At 40.2% G+C, this 19,404-nt stretch overlaps 1 protein-coding gene across 10 annotated transcripts in view; it reads right to left on the bottom strand.

Moving 5' to 3' along the window:
• KYNU (kynureninase) overlaps window positions 1–19,404 on the bottom strand; it is a 90,410-nt gene that overhangs the window by 59,685 nt on the left and 11,321 nt on the right. For 9 of the 10 annotated variants that reach the window (XR_012154227.1, XR_012154228.1, XR_012154230.2 and 6 more), the window contains 2 exons: window positions 17,297–17,417; window positions 7,990–8,072 (listed from right to left, as the gene is read on the bottom strand). Coding sequence is in view for 7 of the 10 variants with exons in the window: in XM_073305388.2 (XP_073161489.1) it covers window positions 7,990–8,072; window positions 17,297–17,417 (204 nt within the window). In the remaining 3 variants the exon portion in view is untranslated. The remainder of the gene's footprint in view (window positions 1–7,989; window positions 8,073–17,296; window positions 17,418–19,404) is intronic. The other variant, XM_073305393.1, reaches the window with a different exon arrangement.

The raw sequence follows: 19,404 nt of genomic DNA, 5'->3' as shown, positions 1-19,404 counted from the left end.
AAGGTCAGGCTTGACAAAGCCCTGGCTAGGCTGATTTAGATGGGGATTGGTTCTGCTTTGAGCAGGGGGTTGGACTAGATGACCTCCTGAGGTCCCTTCCAACCCTGATATTCTATGATTCATTGGAATCCTTTATAATCTGCATTGTATTTAAGAAAACAACCCTGGTATGATCCAATTAACCTATTACTATACTCAAAGACCATTCAAGAGACAAAACTATATTTGCCATCACTATCTCCTATCTTTATACTATATCACCGAGACAGAATAACCCTCTATATATTCTGCTTGATAAATCCTCTCTCTAATGAAAGGTAGCAGTGTTTGTAAAACACCATCCTTGCTACAACATCGGAAATAATTCTGATTGTGCTAGGCAACCACTGCCAGCTTTTTCCCACCCCTGCAGTCTTGTGACTGCAACAGGCATAGGTGATGGAACCAAGGGTGTGGGGGGTGCTGCTGCACCCCCTGGCTTGAAGTGGTTTCCATTATATACAGTGTTTACAGTTTGGTTCAATGGCTTTCAGCACCCCAATTATAAAAATCATTCCAGCACCCCTGGCAACAGGAGTCTGGGTCTCACCAGAATAAGTAAAATGCATTTTGTGCAATGACTGGAAAAGGCTAAAAGCCCCAATCCTGAAACCAGGTTATTGCTCAAAGTCACTACCAATCTGCTCAGTACTCAGTCTTTTCTCAACAGAGACCTGCCTGAGCACATTGTACAACAGCAGCAATGCAGTTAGTCTGATTTCATTAGAAGGTGATCCTGCCAAGGTTGTAATGTTTTAATAAAGTATAGTAGGAAAAGCCAAAATTACATTTTCCCTGTTACGCTATTTGGCTTAAGAAAAGAAAAGAGCTTTGGCATCTAGTGACCTTGACTCTGCATTTCACAATATATTCACCATTGTAACTTTCATTTTAAAAGGAAGTGTGAACATTTAATAAGCAAGGTGTTATAGAGCTATAAACCTTTAAATGGACAAAAGAAAATCTTTATAGCCTTTAGTCCATTCCTGAATAAATCCCACTAGACAACATATACTTACTGCTTCTCAGAATAAGCTATGACAATTCTTCCTCCTCTATAATATGGTAAATATTCACTACCAAACAGTGTTAAAATTCTGTTTATGTCTTCACATTAAACCTACTAAAGGAAAAATTCAGAATTCAGCCTTCCTCTCTCCTTGACACACACTGATATACTTAGCATTGCATGTTGCTGGGGAGAACGCTTAATTGTAAATACCACATTGGAGGAGACAGTTTAACAGTGTTGTTGTTCATATTTATTCACTTCACTTTTTCACTGTTACATAAAAGAAAAAAAAAGAGCCTGAAATAATCAGTCCATATTATGGAGACATTACCAGTCTAGATAGCTGACAATTCATCCATTATTTGTGGGAGATCTTATTACCTTAATTTGCTCCTTTTCAAAGAAATAATCATTTAGATTCTGCAAACTAGTTCTAAGGAAATTTCCCACAAATAAAATCCTGCTGGGCTGATTATTTTAATGCCAAATTCCAACTCAGACCACATTTTACAGCTCAGTACATAATGAACCTTAACTGCTGTAGAGTGCAACAGGGCTACAGAATCCTGCCCACTGAAGAACTGAAAACAAAACAAATGCAGGTTAATAGTGTGTTGACCTTTATTCATTGTTCATGCTGCTTAAAATGGATAAAGGTGTAACAACTTAAAAACATTTTGACTCTGGTGAAAGACTGGAAGAAATATTTGTAAGATACACTATAACAGTTTTATGAGTGCTCTAAAAGAGAAGGGGTGAGCAAGGAGATTGGCAACAGTAGAAATGAGATGGCTGCTACACAAAGATTTAAATTTCTACGTAACACTTCTCTCCGAGCTGTGCATATTTTCTTTAGTTAAAGTAGTACTTTAAAATACACTGTTTTGATGGTGAAATACAGAATGCAGAAGTCTGACAGATCTGCAACACAGAACACATCACTCCAATTCCCTACTTTCTGTCAGGCAATTAACAGTTGCAGCTAGATTCATCCCTGCATCAGGGCTAGCACACAGTCTGAGCAGAGGCTGCATGTACCTCTCCTTTTGTCTGCTGTTGTGGTTCAAGGTACAGGCTGGTGGGCCGAGACCGCAACCCAACATGCTGGCTAATACTGGCTCGTTGTTTCTTTATACTACTGTTGGACCGTCACAATCCACTTGTTGTCTCTTGTCTTATACTTAGATTGTAAGCTCCTTGGGGCAGGGACTTTTGTTCTGTGTTTGTACAGTATCTAATATAGTGGGGAACTATGACTGGGGCTCTTAGATGCTACTGTAAAACAAACAGCAAACAATAAAGGCTAGGGCAGCACCAGAGCTACTGTAACTTGCACCTCCTGTAGCCATAACTCATACAGGGCTTGTGGCAGTGGAAAAATCAGGGTGCAGGTCTGCCTTGATTATGTCTGCTCCCACTTCAGTCTACCTCCTGGAGTGCCTCCTATGCCAGGGCCTATGCGGAGGCAGTGCAGAAATTGCAAAGCATCTCTGCACTGGGTAGCTGAGGGTTGTTCTATGCAGGGGGATGTATTGTCCCCTTGTAGGTGGCACAAAGTGGCCACAGCACCCAGATGTGCAGTTCAAGGTCTCTGTCCTGACTTTCAAAGCCCTGAATGGAATTGGTGCTAGCTACCTGAAAGATTAAATGTCTCTCCTTGAGCACAACCTCCCATAACAGCTACCCAGCACCAGAACAGTAAATGTTGACCAGTGGAAAGAAACTTGTGACTGTGGGAGACAGATCGTTCATAGGACCTAGATCAGAACTATGGAACTCACTGCCAGATGAAATAAGAATGACCACTAACTTCTCTGTATTCAGTGCTAATTTCAAAACCCACCTCCACAAACAGAAATATTGTTGTTTCTCTTAGCCAGTACTATGTGGCATTCTTGATGGGTGCCAATGTTAGATCCTAGACAGAAAAACAATTAAAGCTGTTTGCACTATTCATGCTGAACAACTGATCAGACTTGGTTTTTATTTATATTTTTGTGACTTTCCCATGAATATATTATGATTTTTATAAATGTAATCTTTTTTGTAATCTTTTGCTGGGAAAGTGAATATATTTGTTTGTAAAGAAACAGATACCTGTAGTCTCACAAATAAAAACTCTTCTCCAAACATTCACATGAATGAAAGCCAGTTGCACAAGTGTGTGAGGGAAATTAAACAAAAAACCCAAACAAATATGGCAGCCTGTGATTTTCCTTTTAAGACTGAGCCCATGATTAAATTTCCTCCCATTATCTCAAGTCTAGTAACCATTGCCAGAACCCTAGCTGGCTGGGAGCTTTGTTTAACAACCTGATATTTACAAATATTTTTTCCCTCATTATGGCTAGAAGTAAATATGTTCATAAAATAAAATAATGAAAACTTTCTTTCACAAGGTTTAAATATCGTAAAATGAACTGATATGAGGAATAGTCAAATAGGATGGTCAGCATTCTCTAATGCTTTCCAGGCATTCTCTCCAGTCACCCCAGAGTCCTACTATTCTTCCCTTGGCCACAGGTATGGATCCCGGATTTCCCACACCATGTGATTCTCTACAGTAAGAAAAGGTCTTGGCTACCCTGGGTTTAGCTAACTTGCATTAATCTGATCTAACCTTGACTTTTCCCTAGCGTAGACACAGGTTTACACCTTTCACCCCAATTTAGTGGGTTTAGCAAATTGAGGCCAATCCTTAACCTCAGTTTGCTAAACTGAGGTAAAAGGTACTAGCTAACTCCAGCCTAATCTCAATTTATTTTCTTACTCTATGCAAACTCTGTGATCTTTGTAGAGAGAAAGGGACAAGAGGAGACACTGCCTACACCATTTCTTTTCCCCTCAGAGCAGTTTGGAAGGCAGCCAGGGTGGAAAATCTATGTCAGCATTTATTTGTGGCTCTGGAGAGGAGCTACTAAGGAAAATTCGTACTCAAACCCAATCCATTGCATGTAGGCCTGCTGAGCTTCCAGGAGCACTCTCTATGGCTGCCTTTTATACCTCTAGGATATTAGAGACACAAGGTAGGTGATGTAATATCTTTTATTGAACCAACTTCTGTTGGAGAAAGAGATAAGCTTTTGATCTACACAGCTTCTTCAGGTCTGGGAAAGTTACTCAGTGTCAGATAAATACAAGGCGAAACAGATTGTTTACCATAAGTAACCATTCTAAGAGAATTCAAGGTGAAGTGGCCTCTTAACACCTTTGCAGTCCTAGGACAAAAAAGGGAGGGTTAGTGGGTTACAGAGTGTTGTAATAAGCCATAAATCCAGTGTCTTTATTAAGACCATTATTTTTAGTGTCTAGCAAAATTTAAAAAATAAGCTCTAAGGCTAATCTTTTGAAGGTGTTACATAGGTTTCCTTTGAGAATGAAGACCAAAAGGGCAGATATTGAGTGATCATTTTGTGAAAGGTTTCAGAGTAACAGCCGTGTTAGTCTGTATTCGCAAAAAGAAAAGGTGCCACAAGTACTCCTTTTCATTTTGTGAAAAGTATTCATCCATGTTTGATATGGTGTTTTTGTCTTATTTTTCTGAGCCAGTTCTTTCCAGAGCCTAGTGCTTGATTGACACTAAACAATGCCCCATATAATCAATTTATCAAGACTACCCTTAACTGTAGTTGAATTATCTTTGATCTCCAAGGGACTGAACTTCTGCTCTGGAACCTGATACCAAACTAACATGGAGAATTAGAATTCTTTTGCTGACTCCACCTCAAAGAATTCTTTCACAACAATGACCACATTACCACAACTACTGTGTCCCCACTGACAGTCATCAGAAAAAAGAATCATCTAATTGGACACCCCACAGTGGATAAAACCACACACTTGATTATATTGATTGCTTCAGGGGAAAAAATTGACTATGAAATTCTTAACAAATATCACATCCACCACAATCTCTCCACTGCCAAGAGGGCGGTTGTGCAGTCCTTGAAATCCAACCATTATATCAGCAAACAAAGGGGGTGCCATCATAGTTCTCAACTGTGATGAGTACACTGAGGACTCCAACCAAAAACTCTCTGACACCATCCACTATAGAGAACTCAAAGAAGACCCCCCACACACATCAGAATTTACCCAGGAATTTTCACAATATCACCAAATCCTTCCCCAAACAACTCCAAGAGAAACTTTACAACCTTATCCCCGACAAACCCACCCCAGGGACCTTCAACATGTTTCCCAAGATATACAGACAAGGGAACCCAGGCAGAGCCATCATATCTGGCCAGGTCACTCTCACTTAAGAAATATCAGGACTCATAGAAACCATCCTCAACACACTCACCACACAGAGGGCCAGCCTCTTCCAGGACTCAACTGACATTCTCCAGAAACTCTACGATATTAACAACCTCCCTCAGAACACAATCCTTGACATCATGGATGGCACCTCCCTATACACCAACATTCCTCACAATGATAGCATTTCTGCCTGCTTCAAATATCTACAAGACAACACTCAGATATTCACCCCAAACACTTTTCATCATCACCCATAATAATTTTACACTCAAAAACACACACTTTGTCCAAACCATGGGAACAGCCGGGGTGCTAGGATGGTTCCCCAATATGCCAACCTCTTCATGGGACACATTGAGGAAGAGTTTCTGGACAAATGGATCATGAAACCAGTCATATACCTGAGATACATTGATGGTATTTTCATCCTCTGGACAGATGACCTAAATTCCCACATGAATTTATGGTGGAAATCTAACTACCATCAACCATCCATCAAATTCTCTCCAGAACATTCCCTCACTGTCACCTTCCTGAACACTACAATCAGCTACGACAATGGAACCCCACAGACAAGTATATACAAGAAACCCATGGATTACCACATTTACTTTCAAAGATCCATTAACCATCCCAAACACACCTAGAAACCAGTTATCTAAAGCCAGGCACACAGATTCACAGAATGTGTTCTGAGGAGAAAGTCCAACAAACCTTAAACACACTTAACTTCACCAAACAAGGTCATTTCACCAGAGAAGCAGATCACTCTACGGAAAGTGCCTCCCAAATACCCTGAGAAAACTTGCTTCATACAGAAGCAAAAAACAAACAAACAAACCACCCCTCCAAACATACACACACCCCTTGTCATCTATCACCCCACACTGGAACCCATACAAAGTACAATTAAACAGTTACAACCCATACTCGATGGGGACCACATGCTGAAATAAATCTTTCCTAAAGCCCCTCGACTGGCCTTCAAACAATGCTCCAACCTCTTCAAGCTCATCATCAGAAGTAAGCTCCTCACAAACCACACCGACCAACTCATGACAGATGCAAAACCTGCCGCTATGATGATGATCAATATGATGATGATCAATATCCCTCACAACGCACCTTTCAAGATCCATGAGCCCTACATATGCCTATCACAACATGTGGTGTACCTCATCAGGTGAAATAAATGCCTCCAAACAACAACTATCACTACACTCTTGAATGAATTCACATACAAAAATTATAAGGCAAAAACACCATATCAGCCGTGGCTGAATACTTTTCACAAAATGATCCATCCATATCTGACTTCTCAGTCCTTGATCTCAAAAAAAAACAAACAAACAAAAAAAAACCCTGCACAACACCTTCAAAAAATAAGCCTGGGAGCTTAGATTCCTAACTTTGTTAGACATGAAAAATCATGGGGTTAACACAGGCACCGGATTTATGGTTTATTGCAACAACCGGTAACTCGCTAACCCCATTTTTTTTGGTCCTATGACTGCAAAGGTGTTAACAGGGCAACTCACCATGAGTGGTCTCTTAGAATGTCTGTTAAGTACTAATGCTAAAAAAATCTGTTCCACTTCATATTTAGCTCTGACACTGAGTAACTTCACCAGATCTGAAGAAGAGCTCTGTGTAGCTTGAAAGCTTGTCTTTCACCAGCAGCAAGTTGGTACAATAAAATATATTACCTCACCCATCTTGTATTTTTAGTATCCAGGCACCAACATGGCTACCACCACTCTAACTCTAGAATAATCAGGTGTATTCATTGTTCAGCCTGGCAGATTCTTTAGAGGGGTGCAATGAGGGGATTGGTGCTCACAAGAGGTGCAAGTCAAATATTCTTTTTTGGCAGCTGGTTCTGCCCCCATGCTGATGAGGTAAACAACTCTTAACATGGGGCAGGGTTTCATGCTAGATCACAGAGTCATAGACTGTAAGGCCAGAAGGGACCATCATGATCATCTAGTCTGAACTCCTACACATCGCTGCCAACTGAACCTCACCCACCCACTCCTGAAATAGACCCATAAGATGAGTACTGAAGTCTTCAAACCATGATTTAAAGAATTAAAGTTACAGAGAATCCACCATTTACTCTAATTTAAACCAACATGTGACCCATGACCCATGCTGCAGAAGAAGGTGAAAAAAATCACCATAGTCTCTGCCAATCTACCCTGGGGGTGGAAATTCCTCACCAACCTCAAATATGGCAATCAGTCAGACCCTGAGCATGTAGGCAAGACAAGGAGGAAAAGCAGGAAACATCTAGACAATCATTTGCTTTGGAACCAAAGGAATTATCATTGTTTCACTCCAACTCTCCCTTTAAAAGAGAAATGAAATGATGTTCACTGCCCTTTAAGAAGGGCTTTGGCTTCATATATAATAGCAAGTGGTTTATGATGATCCCAGAAGCCCTCACTGCAATTACTTTCAGGATATACTCATGGTCATATATTATCGTCCACATTCATCTCCTCAATCACATATAGATCTTAAAATAAGTTGTACTCTGTATTGAGCAGTCAGAAAGACTACTGTGAAACAAAGTGCTGAGAATTAAGTTTTGGATGTAAAGTTTCTGGGTTCTCCACCACCGGACAAAAAATTACACTTTTTCAAAAACAGTTTTCTCTCTGGCTCACACATACCCACAATATCAGCCATAAGCTCCACGATGCACTCATCTCCTAAAGCCCATGGGCGCTTACCACTGAAATGACCATGAACACCTCTGAAAAGAAAGAGAAACAAATGATGAAAATGTATTCTGTTCTCTTTGGTACATTGCTAACAACACTAACTCAATATGGGGCTTGTTTCATCTGAACACAGTACATTTATTATACCACATGAGCTCATAACAAATAGAGTCACCAACAAACAATGAATTTATTGGCATCTAAGAGGGATTTTAAAGACTGGAAAACATCTAATTCAAAATTTTGACCAACAAAACAAGCAAACAAATAAACCCCAAAATGGATGTTTTGTTTAGAAAACCACAAAGGGCTAGATAACACCTTTATCACAAGTCCTGTATAAAGGGGCAGTACATAGCTGCACTGTCTCTGGAGCAGACTGGGTACAAGATTGGAACTTGGTGGTGCTTGCTGTGTGTGTGGAGAAGGGAAGTAATCTGTACCAGCCATATACCTGGCATAGCTGTGCTGGCTGGTGCATTAGAGTAGGCACTTCCTAACCCTGCCCACCGACTCCACACACACGTGCAGGAGGGAGACTAGTGACCCTGCAACGCTGCTTTCCCACCTGCATTGCTAACAACAATTCTGGTAGCCAGCACAGGGGAGTAAGGGATGCTTTTTACACCCCCTTACTCTTGTGCATGACTGCATAGCATAAGCCACAATCTAGTCCAAAAGCAGCATTGACACTGAAGGGGGGCTACGTAGGGTGGAGGGGGAAGGACAGGAGGATTTCCTTGCTGTTAGGTAACAGCAATCCTTGCCTAAGATCATTTAGAGCCTCTTTGAATAGAAAAAGCTTTGCCCACTTGAATTCACCATATTGTACAAAATTACATGTATGTGTATGCTGTATATTCAGGGGTGAACCTGCTCCACCAGACATTTCCTTTCTTTCCCCTAAAAAATTATTCAGAGCCATAGAACCCCAGATGCAAATGTCCTTTGAATTTGAGGGTGTGTGTGTATGAAACCCTAGCTGGTATTTCTAAATCGTATTTTGAAAATTATTCCTCTCTTTATAGGGACCAAACCAAACCCCTGGAGCATTTGGAATCTACACCTGAATCTGAACTACATGGCTGGAAGTCATCTCTGCTACAAACTCTTCAAAAAGATAAGTTTGTGAGGTAACCAATGTACTTATAAATCTACACATGCAAAATTGCAAATGTTTAATCACAAAATAAATCAGTATATGAAAAAATAACAATGGTGTTCATTTAAGGGTATTTTATTCCTGGACTCATCTCTCATACACTGTATAATTTTCCTGCTTGCTGAACACCAAAAGGCACGTGTGGAATCTGAAATACCAGACTGCAGGTGTCTGAACTGAAAAAGATTAAAGCTGCTTCAGAAGAGGAACTGGGCCAGTGGAGAAATGGGTAGAGAACAAAAAGAACCAGAAGCTGTAACAAAAGTAAAAAAGAACCGTGGTCTAAATAAACTTTCAGAATTACAGCAGGCTTATGATGTTTCCCCCAAACTCAGCGGGAGCCTTCTGGCATATTAATGCATCAGCAAACACGTTGTATGAACTAGCCACCAACATCAGAAGGGCTCATACCCTTTCCCACCTTCTTTAAAATGTTTTCCCCAAGCAGCTCCAAACCTTCCCTTGATCAATTTTTGTCCTGCAGCACCCCTCTTCCACACATATATGGATTTTTTATAATCCTATGGTTTCTGACTGACATGAGCCACTTTTACACTTCAGCAATTCACTGGTTCAGAGTAAAGAACAATTTCTGAACAAAGCAAAGACTTGTGTTACCCATCTCATCCTCACTTTGCTTAGGAAGAGCAAACCCCTGCACTGGCCCCTATGTAGATGCACAATGGAGCAAAGATGAGCAAAGACACTGCCATCTCCCTCATCTTGTTTACAAGAAGCACAATCTGGCCTTAAGATATTAAATGAGAAGAAATCTAACACTGAGACCAGAGGATATCACTACCCACAGTGCAGATACAATCATTATGGGCTGGGCTAAAACATCTTTTCCCAGCCTTAAAATTAATCCCTAAAGAAATAATTGTAATAGGCACAGTTCTTGTAGGTAAGTAATATTTCCAATTTGATAGATGAGGAAACTGAGGCAGAGATGCTAAGTGACCAGTGGTTTTGGGGCAGAAGAAGTCAGTCTCAGAGCCAGGAGGATTAATCTGAAGGAGTTCCTAGGCTGGGCTCAGTCCATTAAACAATTTCTCTCTGTCTCTGTGCAGAGGATAACAGGTAGACAGCCATCACTAACTTCCCTTCAAAACTCATCTTTATGGTAGGATAGCAACCAAGCAAGCTTTAACAATACAGATTGTTGATGGGAAAACAGAAGGATTTTCCATGGGCTGAATAACCTCCCTGTCCTCACTGGATTTGCAGTTCTGAAAAGGGCACACTTTACATGGTTGAGTGGAAAGTGACAACAACCTATGGGATGTTCTTCTTTCTTTAGCTTTCTCCCTTCGATAGACATTAATGTCCTCCTAAGGTGAATTTACTGGTGAAAGATCTCTTCCCCAACATTCAACTCTGTATCAGAATTCCAGAACTAACTTCCAGTTTACCCAGAAAACTGATATGAACCTTGAACACTTTTTTATTTTATTTTGGGAGAAAAAAAAAACCCTGGAAATAAAAGCATAATGGAGAATGGGAGAAGCAGTATTCATTATTATTATTCATATTATTATGGAACAGCTTTCAGCCTGTCTCTTTCCTGATGGCCAACATAAATGCTAAGAGACAAAAATTATTACAGCTAAAATGGTACTTAAAGGCATATTCTTGGCTCCTTTTTTATTTTAATCACATGGAACTCCGTAGCCTTTGCTGATGGCACAATACGTTCTATTACACTTAGGTTGTAAAATTCTATGCTTTGCCTCAGAGAATTTATCTTTCTGCATATTATGCCACCCCATTCCCAAGTCTGGTAGACACTGGGGATAATAATCTTTAAGGATATAGTAACAACTGAAGTTCTCATGGCATTCCGCTCATTGGACATAGATAGCCTACTGTCTCAATTTGTTTCTACTCTACCCTTAGGTAGTGACAGAGGTTTAAGTGGAGGTACCCGAATAAATGAATGCATGCCTGGTTTATCAAAGCTCAGGAGAAAAGCTGATAGAGAACCATTGTGTAGACTACAGTGAGTTTCTCACTGAGCAAATTAGTATTTATGCAGTTGCTTGTCTGTTTGCAATTTGGCATGACATCTTAATGCCATTTTCCCTTTAAGACTTTTGGGGGGCTGTCCCCCAGCTGATTGATTATTTCCCTATGGAACTTTAAACTTCCAACTTCAAGGGTCTTCTGGTCTCATCCAACCTTTTACAAGAGGGAGAGAGAGAGAGAGAGAGAGAGAGAATCTTGTCCTGTCCCAATCATCTACAAACAAAAGGAAGGATCTTCCTTTGCCAGTGTTTTATGCCAGTTATTTTATGAGCCAACACATATATTTAAATTTTGATTATAGTTTCAGCCCCAGGTGTGTGTGTGTGTGTGGGGGGGGGGGGGGGGCTGTAACCTGAGGCTGAAACCCTCAGGCTTCAGCTTTGTCCCTGGGGGTATGGGGCTTAGGCTTCAACCCAGGGCCCCAGCAAGTCTAATGCCGGCCCTGGTGACCCCATTAAACTGGGATTGTGACCAGTGTTACCTCTAATTTTTCCCACCCATCTGCAGAATAAATTTTGTTATGTGCCCCAATATGGAGGTGGTGTGTGACACATGGTTGGTTCAGAATCTCCTCCTAGCAATGGATAAACATCAATGGCCAGACCTCCTCAGTAAGTGTAAATCTTCATCATTTTGTTGAGTTCAGTTCTTGCCACCAAGTGTCTATGCTGATGGGCAGCAGATCTTTAAGTTGCTACTGATAATTGCTGGTGGCAGGGTGTTCTCCAACAATGATCAAGAGTTTAGAAACTTGCTTCCACTCACTTCATCAGAAATAGTCTGAATTTGTTGATCTTCAGAGAGCACTACAAGGTTCATTTTCCCATTTTTAGAAAGTGGATGCTGCAAGAAGAGTAATATTTAGGGAGGATGGAGTATTTTTCATCACTGTGCTGTGCTGTGTGGTGTAATTAAGTTACCACGATATTTGGGAGGATTGCTGTTAGTTCCCTGTTTTCATATTTGCTTAATTATTTTTCAGTGTCCGATTAGGATGCCTAGAGGGTGAGATGGGCACCTTTTAGTTGTTTGTATAAATGAAAATAAATAATAAGGGATTCAGGAAAGGGACAGTAAAGTTAAGGGGGTGCAAGTGAATGGGGGCAAAGGACCTAGGAGAAGAAAAGGAGACAGGGCCAGTGAAAAGGAGAAAGAAACAGAAGAAGACATGGAGCAAGTTGGAAAGGGCCAACATAAAAGGGTAAAGAGAACCAAGGCAAGAGAGGAGAAGTTTCTAGTCTCTCCCCAGACCCTAATCTGTTTAGATGCTTTAATCACGTACAGCTTAAGATATTTGCTATTCTGCCGCTATTCTTGCTGCTACTGGGCAGTGTTCCTTTGCCGCTCTTGCTTACCTGAGAAACAACCAAGGCACTACAATGAGTGAGCACAGTTTGAATGGACTAGCTTTGAAGTTTATTGAAAGAAGACCAAAGACACTAACAACCTGATAGAAAAGGTGAAGTACTGCTTTACAAGACAGCCAAGATCCCTGAGAGTACTGCTTGTGTAAAATATAGATTTACTTGCTTTCATAAGGATACATCTAATTTGCATGATGCTACTTATTTGATTCCTTTTATTTAGTTGTATTACCACACTCATCCCCCACTGCAAAATCTTACATTGCCAACATATAGGCCATTAAACAGCCAACAGTTGTAACAACCCTCTGACACTACTTACTTGGCCTGGAGTTTACCTAGTTGTGCTTGGTAACCTAAAGGTAAAAGGTACCATAAACCATTTTGAATGGCTTCAACTATCTACGCTCTATTTTTATTGCTTTTTTTTTTCTTTTGCATGCTGGCTTCTCCAAGTATAAGCTTCTCTACTCTGTTCTATTTTGTATTGACCTTATTTTGACATTCTCAGTTGCCTTAGGTGTCTCTATAGCTAACACGGTGATATAGTTTTTTTAACTTTCTGCTATTTACTGAGTAAGGTGTTTTGGGCCAAATTGTATTTTTTCACAAGAAGCCTGTAGATTTGTTCCCTCTATTCAGAGGTTTGAAATCATATTTACCCAGATTTTTTTTCTAAGATTCTAGGTTTTGTTGTGAAGGCATTTTTGATATTATGGAACCTCATACTGCATCACCTTTCCTTTTGGATTTTTCTATTCATTAAACGGGGAAAAATCCTTCATTGTCACAAAGACAAACAGAACAATGGAAAGCAAACCAACAAAAAGGGACAGTGAGGGAGCTGAAATATGCTCTGTCTGCATCATTTTACAGAGAAGAGTGCTATCTGACTTTAACCTTTTGAAAGAAGTCAGCCGTTTCCGTGATAAAGTACAATAATCATACAGAAATGGACAGGGTTGCAATTTTTTTAAATGAATACAGAAACTGCAGAGCTGTGCTGAATGAATAGCCAAGAGGAAAGAGTGCTTCACAAAGTTCAAATTCATTCAGAACAACTCCCTCCTCCCCATAAGAATGCAACTAGCTATTATAAGTTCTAAGCCAGGTTTATTATACTTCATCTTCTAAGGAGTAAAACAAGGAAGTGCAACGTTTCCACATTTACAGTGTAATGTATATTATTATGCTTCTGTAGCAGCCAATTGCCTATTGTAGAAAATTTATCCAATTAGTAGAACCTACTTTCCCCAGTCAACCTCCCCACCTTTCCTATGACCACTCACCAGGAACTCATATCTGTTCCAGTCATATCCTTGTGAGGTGCCCCAGGGGTACCCAGAGTTCTGAGGCACCTTACCACTACCTGCCTTCAGTATGAAGCATTCTTTTCTATGCCTGCAGTAGCTCAGCTCCCTGAAATCAAAAGCCTCTGGTCACACGAGCACTGCCATCCAGGTCTCTGCAGACTTCACTTTTTCTGTGCAGGCTAGTGATAGGTACACACCAATCCCTGCGTGCTCGGAGTGCTCCTTGCAGTGTCCAGCCTTTAAGCACTGAACACTCACAGAAATTACCAGGTAAGAGGTCCCCGAAGAAACTAACACACCAGCTTGTTAGAGTCAATGGAAGTTCAGCTCCAATAGAACATTACTGCACTGATACATTTATAGTGAAAACACCCAGAAGTTAATTATCACAGGATAAGATACAAGAGATAGCCAATGAGGACAATAGAAACAAAGGATTACGTAAAAAGGAACAACATAAAAAGCAAACTTGGGTCTACGCTTCTCTATGGTTACCTTTCCTATTTAATAAAGGAGATTTTCCCCTAGGATTCAGTCTTTTGCAGAGCTAGCTGGGTTTCAGTCAAACTAGGATCCAAGCATTCATGCCTCAGTGAATGGAAAAAAATGGTGTCTTTTTCCCTTTGTCTTATACCCCCAAAGTTTTTTATTTTGTCCCCAGAGTCAGGATGTGCCCCTCCTCCCCTGGGGTTTATTTTGTAGTATCTTGTAGTCTCCTGTTGGGGTGGCTGCAGAGAGAGATGCCTGTCTCTCCCAGCTCCGGGGTGGTTGCGGGGAGAGACACCTGTTTACGCCAGCCAGGGCTGCTGCTGGAGACAGGGCTGGGGGAGTCCTCTCTCCCTGCCACAGCCCCAGGGCTGAGCGTGCCTCTTCAAATCCCCAAACCTATCTCTCCCTAACTCCTTACTGCAGGGTTTGTGAGGTCCCCATAGAGATTGGTGCAGGTGACAGAATCATCCCTCTGTGTGACCACAGCTCCCACTAGTGTCATTATTCCACCACAGCGGTCTGTGGGCTGCCTCAGCTTTTCTCTCTTGGGCTGCCTCAGCTTTGTCATGGTTATATATATAGATTTTTTAAAGTTATATCATCTAGGGTTTTTTGTTTGTATATCATCTAGGGTTTTTTGTTTGCACATAACAAAATTCATTCTGCACATGGATGGAAAAAATAGAGAGAACTTTGCCTATAATGCTTAATCTACATGGCTGACAGAGAGACAGGTGAATCAAAGTCCTTTGTTTGCTCCAAAACATGTTTGTCATCTCTGCCTTGGATGCAGATTTTAAAACATAATTTCAGTACGTATACACAACTGCTTAAATATCATCTGTACATACACCTCACAATGGTTATGAGAATCAGTATGACAAATATGTATTAGATACCTCCCCCTTGACCCTCTTTGGATAAATATCATGAAAGCAATGTGTCCAGCATAGTGAGTCTGCCAGGCCTGTTAGGAGTTTCTGTTATGGAACAATGAACCTTTTAGCCATTGGCACTGAGGGGTTCTTAAGGTCAATATACTCTACCCAGTAAAACTGTCCTTTTTTCTTCTTTTCCCAAATAACTCAGTCATCTGATTATTCTCTTCCCTTCTAATCTCCACTCCCTCATTATTATGCATCCCTTCCCTCTCTCCCCTGTGGCAGTTGCCCAGGTATCTGTTGGACACTTCAGAAAGCAGGCTAAGATTCTATGCTCCATAGAGCATACTATCTAAATTTACCTGACAATCCCTTAGGGAAGAGGAGAGGGAGGAAAAGAGTGGCAATAAGGTAACATGAGAATTCAATAGTTCAATTCCTTCTCTCTCTCTCTAGTTTCATATATTTTCTCCCCACATGTCTCACAAGTAAGTTTTTAGGCAGGATTGAATGTGCCATAAAAGAAGATACAGAAATTAGAGCAGGTTGAAAAATAGGGCCCCCACTTCCCCATGGAAAATTTTGATTTTTCACAGGGAAAAAATGCTGAATTTTCTAGTGGAAATAAAATTAAAATTTTCACAGAAATGATAGACTTTCCTTGAAAATACTTGTTTAGCTGCAAGTCCTGGTAAAAGAAAAAAGGATAGAAAAATTTTGACTAGCCTTAATACAAAAGTTTGTATGAAGAAACACTAGAAGATTGCAGTAGTTGAAGCAGCAGATAATAAAGGTGTGGAGAAGGGATTTGGCTGCTAAGACAGAAAGGAAGGGACAGACTTCAGAGATGTCTTTGGGAATCTTCTCCTCTGTCTTTTGTCTCTCTCCTATTCCCTCCCTCTAACTCCTCTAACTTCTTCCCCATTCTGTCTCTTCTCTTCCTCTTCAATTTTAAAGTGAACCTGGTCCCCTTAGTGAGGCCACTGATGGTGGGAACTCTCCAGGTGTTCCAACATCAAAAGCACATTGGAAGCACTTGCACTACTTTGTACGGCTCTTTACACTTTTACTGTAGCATATGCAGTGTGGTTAGCAGAGCTGTAATGTGCAGAGAGACTCTCTACTCATAGCAGTGGGACTACTAGCTGCATCAGAAGGAGGTCCCCTTTTAGTCACCTGATATAGCTGTTGTCTCTGAACATCATTGTTCTCAATACAGCTGCACAAATCATGAGCCCAGCTGCCGCTGCCTTACTATTATTTATTATTCAATTGCAAGTTTAATTAGTTTCTAATAAATTCCCCTTTTAAGCAGCACATGGAGATGTTTGTGAAGTCCCCAGTGCTGTAATTTATCCATCTTTTCTTATGCCAGGTCCACACTGTGGGGCTAGTTCTAATCCATGTTCGGCTGCTTGCTCAGACTCTGCCATGGACAGAAAGTTTGTTCTTCCCGTACAGAATGAATTTTCAGGCATGGTATAGGAACAGCTGGGGGAACAGCCAACACTGGCAGCCATACTACCTGCGTTGAGGGCCATCTCAATGGGAGTTTGCCTATTTTAAGGATTGTTGGGATGAATTATGAGCAATGAGGAACACTAATAAGAACATCATGGGAACTGACATTGTACCATGTATATTGGCAAGTGCCCATAATTATATGAGCATGTGTGCTCTCTGTGTAAGCACAGCTAGAGCTTGAATGGAGCAAGTTGAAGTCTGTAATCTGAAGATCTTCCAGGTGAGCCAAATGGGAGCCTCCCTCTGGCTTAACCAATGAAAACCAGGCTAAAATGGTCTCCTGGAAGTTTCTCTTTGCCTATTTTCCAGCTCACACCTTCTAAAGAAGATTTAAATTTTGCTAGGAAGAGACTGAATGTGCTTTATCTTTGTCTTGGGAATGGTTTGAACATAATATTCTCCTGATAAAATGTTTTCAGGCTAGTTCTCCAGATAAGATAAAAGGTTGCCCCCTGAAGCAATGATGGTTAATGTTTTACATACCCTTTAATTACTTACCTTCTAGCCCACGTATCCAACTCTTCATCCAGGTAAGCTTTAACTTTTTTTGGCTGAAGTCCAAGAGAATTCCCAGCAAAGTATATGCAGCTTTCATTTTCATTCACTAAAGTTGAGTCGGCTGAGAGGGGAAAAAATAAAACAGCTCAATTATAACTGTACCATTATTCAGACAGTAGTATCATCCCCATCCACTCCAAAGAGAACCAATTTCCTAATCAATGAAAAGATCAAATAAATGTATTAAAATACATGCTAGAAACACACGTTAAGGTTACATTCCTTTGTGCAGTGATTTGATTTTAGGGCTATAGAAAAATAGATTAAATGACTAGAAAATATCTCTTGCTTGGTTTTGCAATACTTCATTGAACTGAACCATTAGCACATTTGTCAGAGGTAAAGACAACTTGGGTAACTTCTTAATTAAACCTTAAAAGTCTTTTAAAAAGCATAAATCAGACAGCAATTTTAATCTAATCTGTTTTACAGATGCTCTGTGCCTGTTTTTCATGCACATTCTTTTTAACATGAACGATAGAGTGGTGTAAATATTATTCAGACTTCTAAATTGGTTCTATTAACTGTTCCTTTGTTATCCAGGAAGACAATAATAGTCTCACTGAGACTAGAGAAAAGAATCTTATTCAGAATTTAGAGCTGTAAATCTCACTAGTACGCCTTAAATTCCAATCAAACATTAAAGAAGGTAGTGAATTAAAAGCTAAACTGCTCCTCTGTACTACAGTCCTCTCTTCAGACAAATGCCCATTGGCTACTGATGCAGAAAGCTGGGCCTATTTCCTTCCCACATTGTTCTACCTTTACATCTGTTATCCTGTGGATTCTCTTTTTTTGGTTATCAACTGCATATAGGGCTTGGGCCTGGGCTTTTTTCCTCTCAAAAAATGCTGATAATTTCCCTTTCCCTGCCATCTTTAATGCCACATTGCACTGTAGGGGCTGTCCAACTATGCTTGCTTTTCAGCCCCATATTAATTATTCCACAACTTCTCTGACTAGCATATTGTAAAGCCATGACATTGCACCAGTCACTACTATTCCCCTTTCATTCACAGAGCTCTTCATTTGATTAGCTTACGCTACTACTTAGCTCTCTATGTAGCTGTTCTGCACCTCCTTTTCTTCACACCATTGGCCCTCAAATTATTTCTGGTGGGGCTCAGAGGGATAGGCGTGGGTCTGTAATGCAGTGTTCCAAAATACTGAAGGACTGTAGCTAAGCACTGGAGCATAGTAGTAACAAAGAGACAACTGCAATTAAAACATGTGCCCTTACATAAGGCTGAATATAAAACAATATATACAATATAAAAAAGAAATAGATAAAATTTATATTCAAATTCATTAGATAAGATATAGTAAGTGGTTTCCACATCTACTTGAATGATTCCAACAGGTCAGATTTAATAACATATATCCTTTTGCACACGGAAGTATAACATTGCTCTACATATAATTTAAAGATGTGTTTCTAATGATTTAAGGTCACCTTTAATCCAAGACCAAGAGCAAGTGGTCTTTCAGTGATGTTCAGTCTAAATGAAGGGGAAGTATATAATTTTTTCATTAGCCAAGGAGGAGCTACTGGCTATGCTGGTATATGATATAGTTATATGCCTTGTTGTAGAATGATGGGTAGATGGTCAAAGAAGAGATTAGGAGGTTTACTGTAACCTTTCGATATTTTCTTTAAGAAAGTATAGTCCAGCAGTTTCAAGCTGAGGGCATCCCAACAAAGCAAGTATAATGGAGACTATGGAAAGAAGTGCTTAGAAGTCTGAATATTTATCTAACTTTTCTGCTGTCATCTCACTCCACTTGTTCCACTCATCCATATGCTTGCCAGACTCCCAGAGCAACGTGCCAAGGAATTAGTCTGTTGGCAGGTTTTCACTTGATTTATATAGTGTAAACAGTTATTACAATTTACATTATGATAAAGTTAAACTATCATTATGATATTTGACACTTTTTAGAGTACATAATATTACACCTGTCTCCCATGGATGTTCTCATCTCCCTCTTTCAAGACTATGTTAAAGCCTCATTGTAATGTTTTATGTAAATATATAAAGAATACTTGA

Source organism: Lepidochelys kempii, chromosome 11 (genome assembly GCF_965140285.1).
Source record: "Lepidochelys kempii isolate rLepKem1 chromosome 11, rLepKem1.hap1, whole genome shotgun sequence".
NCBI lineage: Eukaryota > Metazoa > Chordata > Testudines > Cheloniidae > Lepidochelys > Lepidochelys kempii.
The sequence above is the reverse complement of the archived record's forward strand: the minus strand, read 5'-3'. Positions and strand labels throughout refer to the sequence as shown.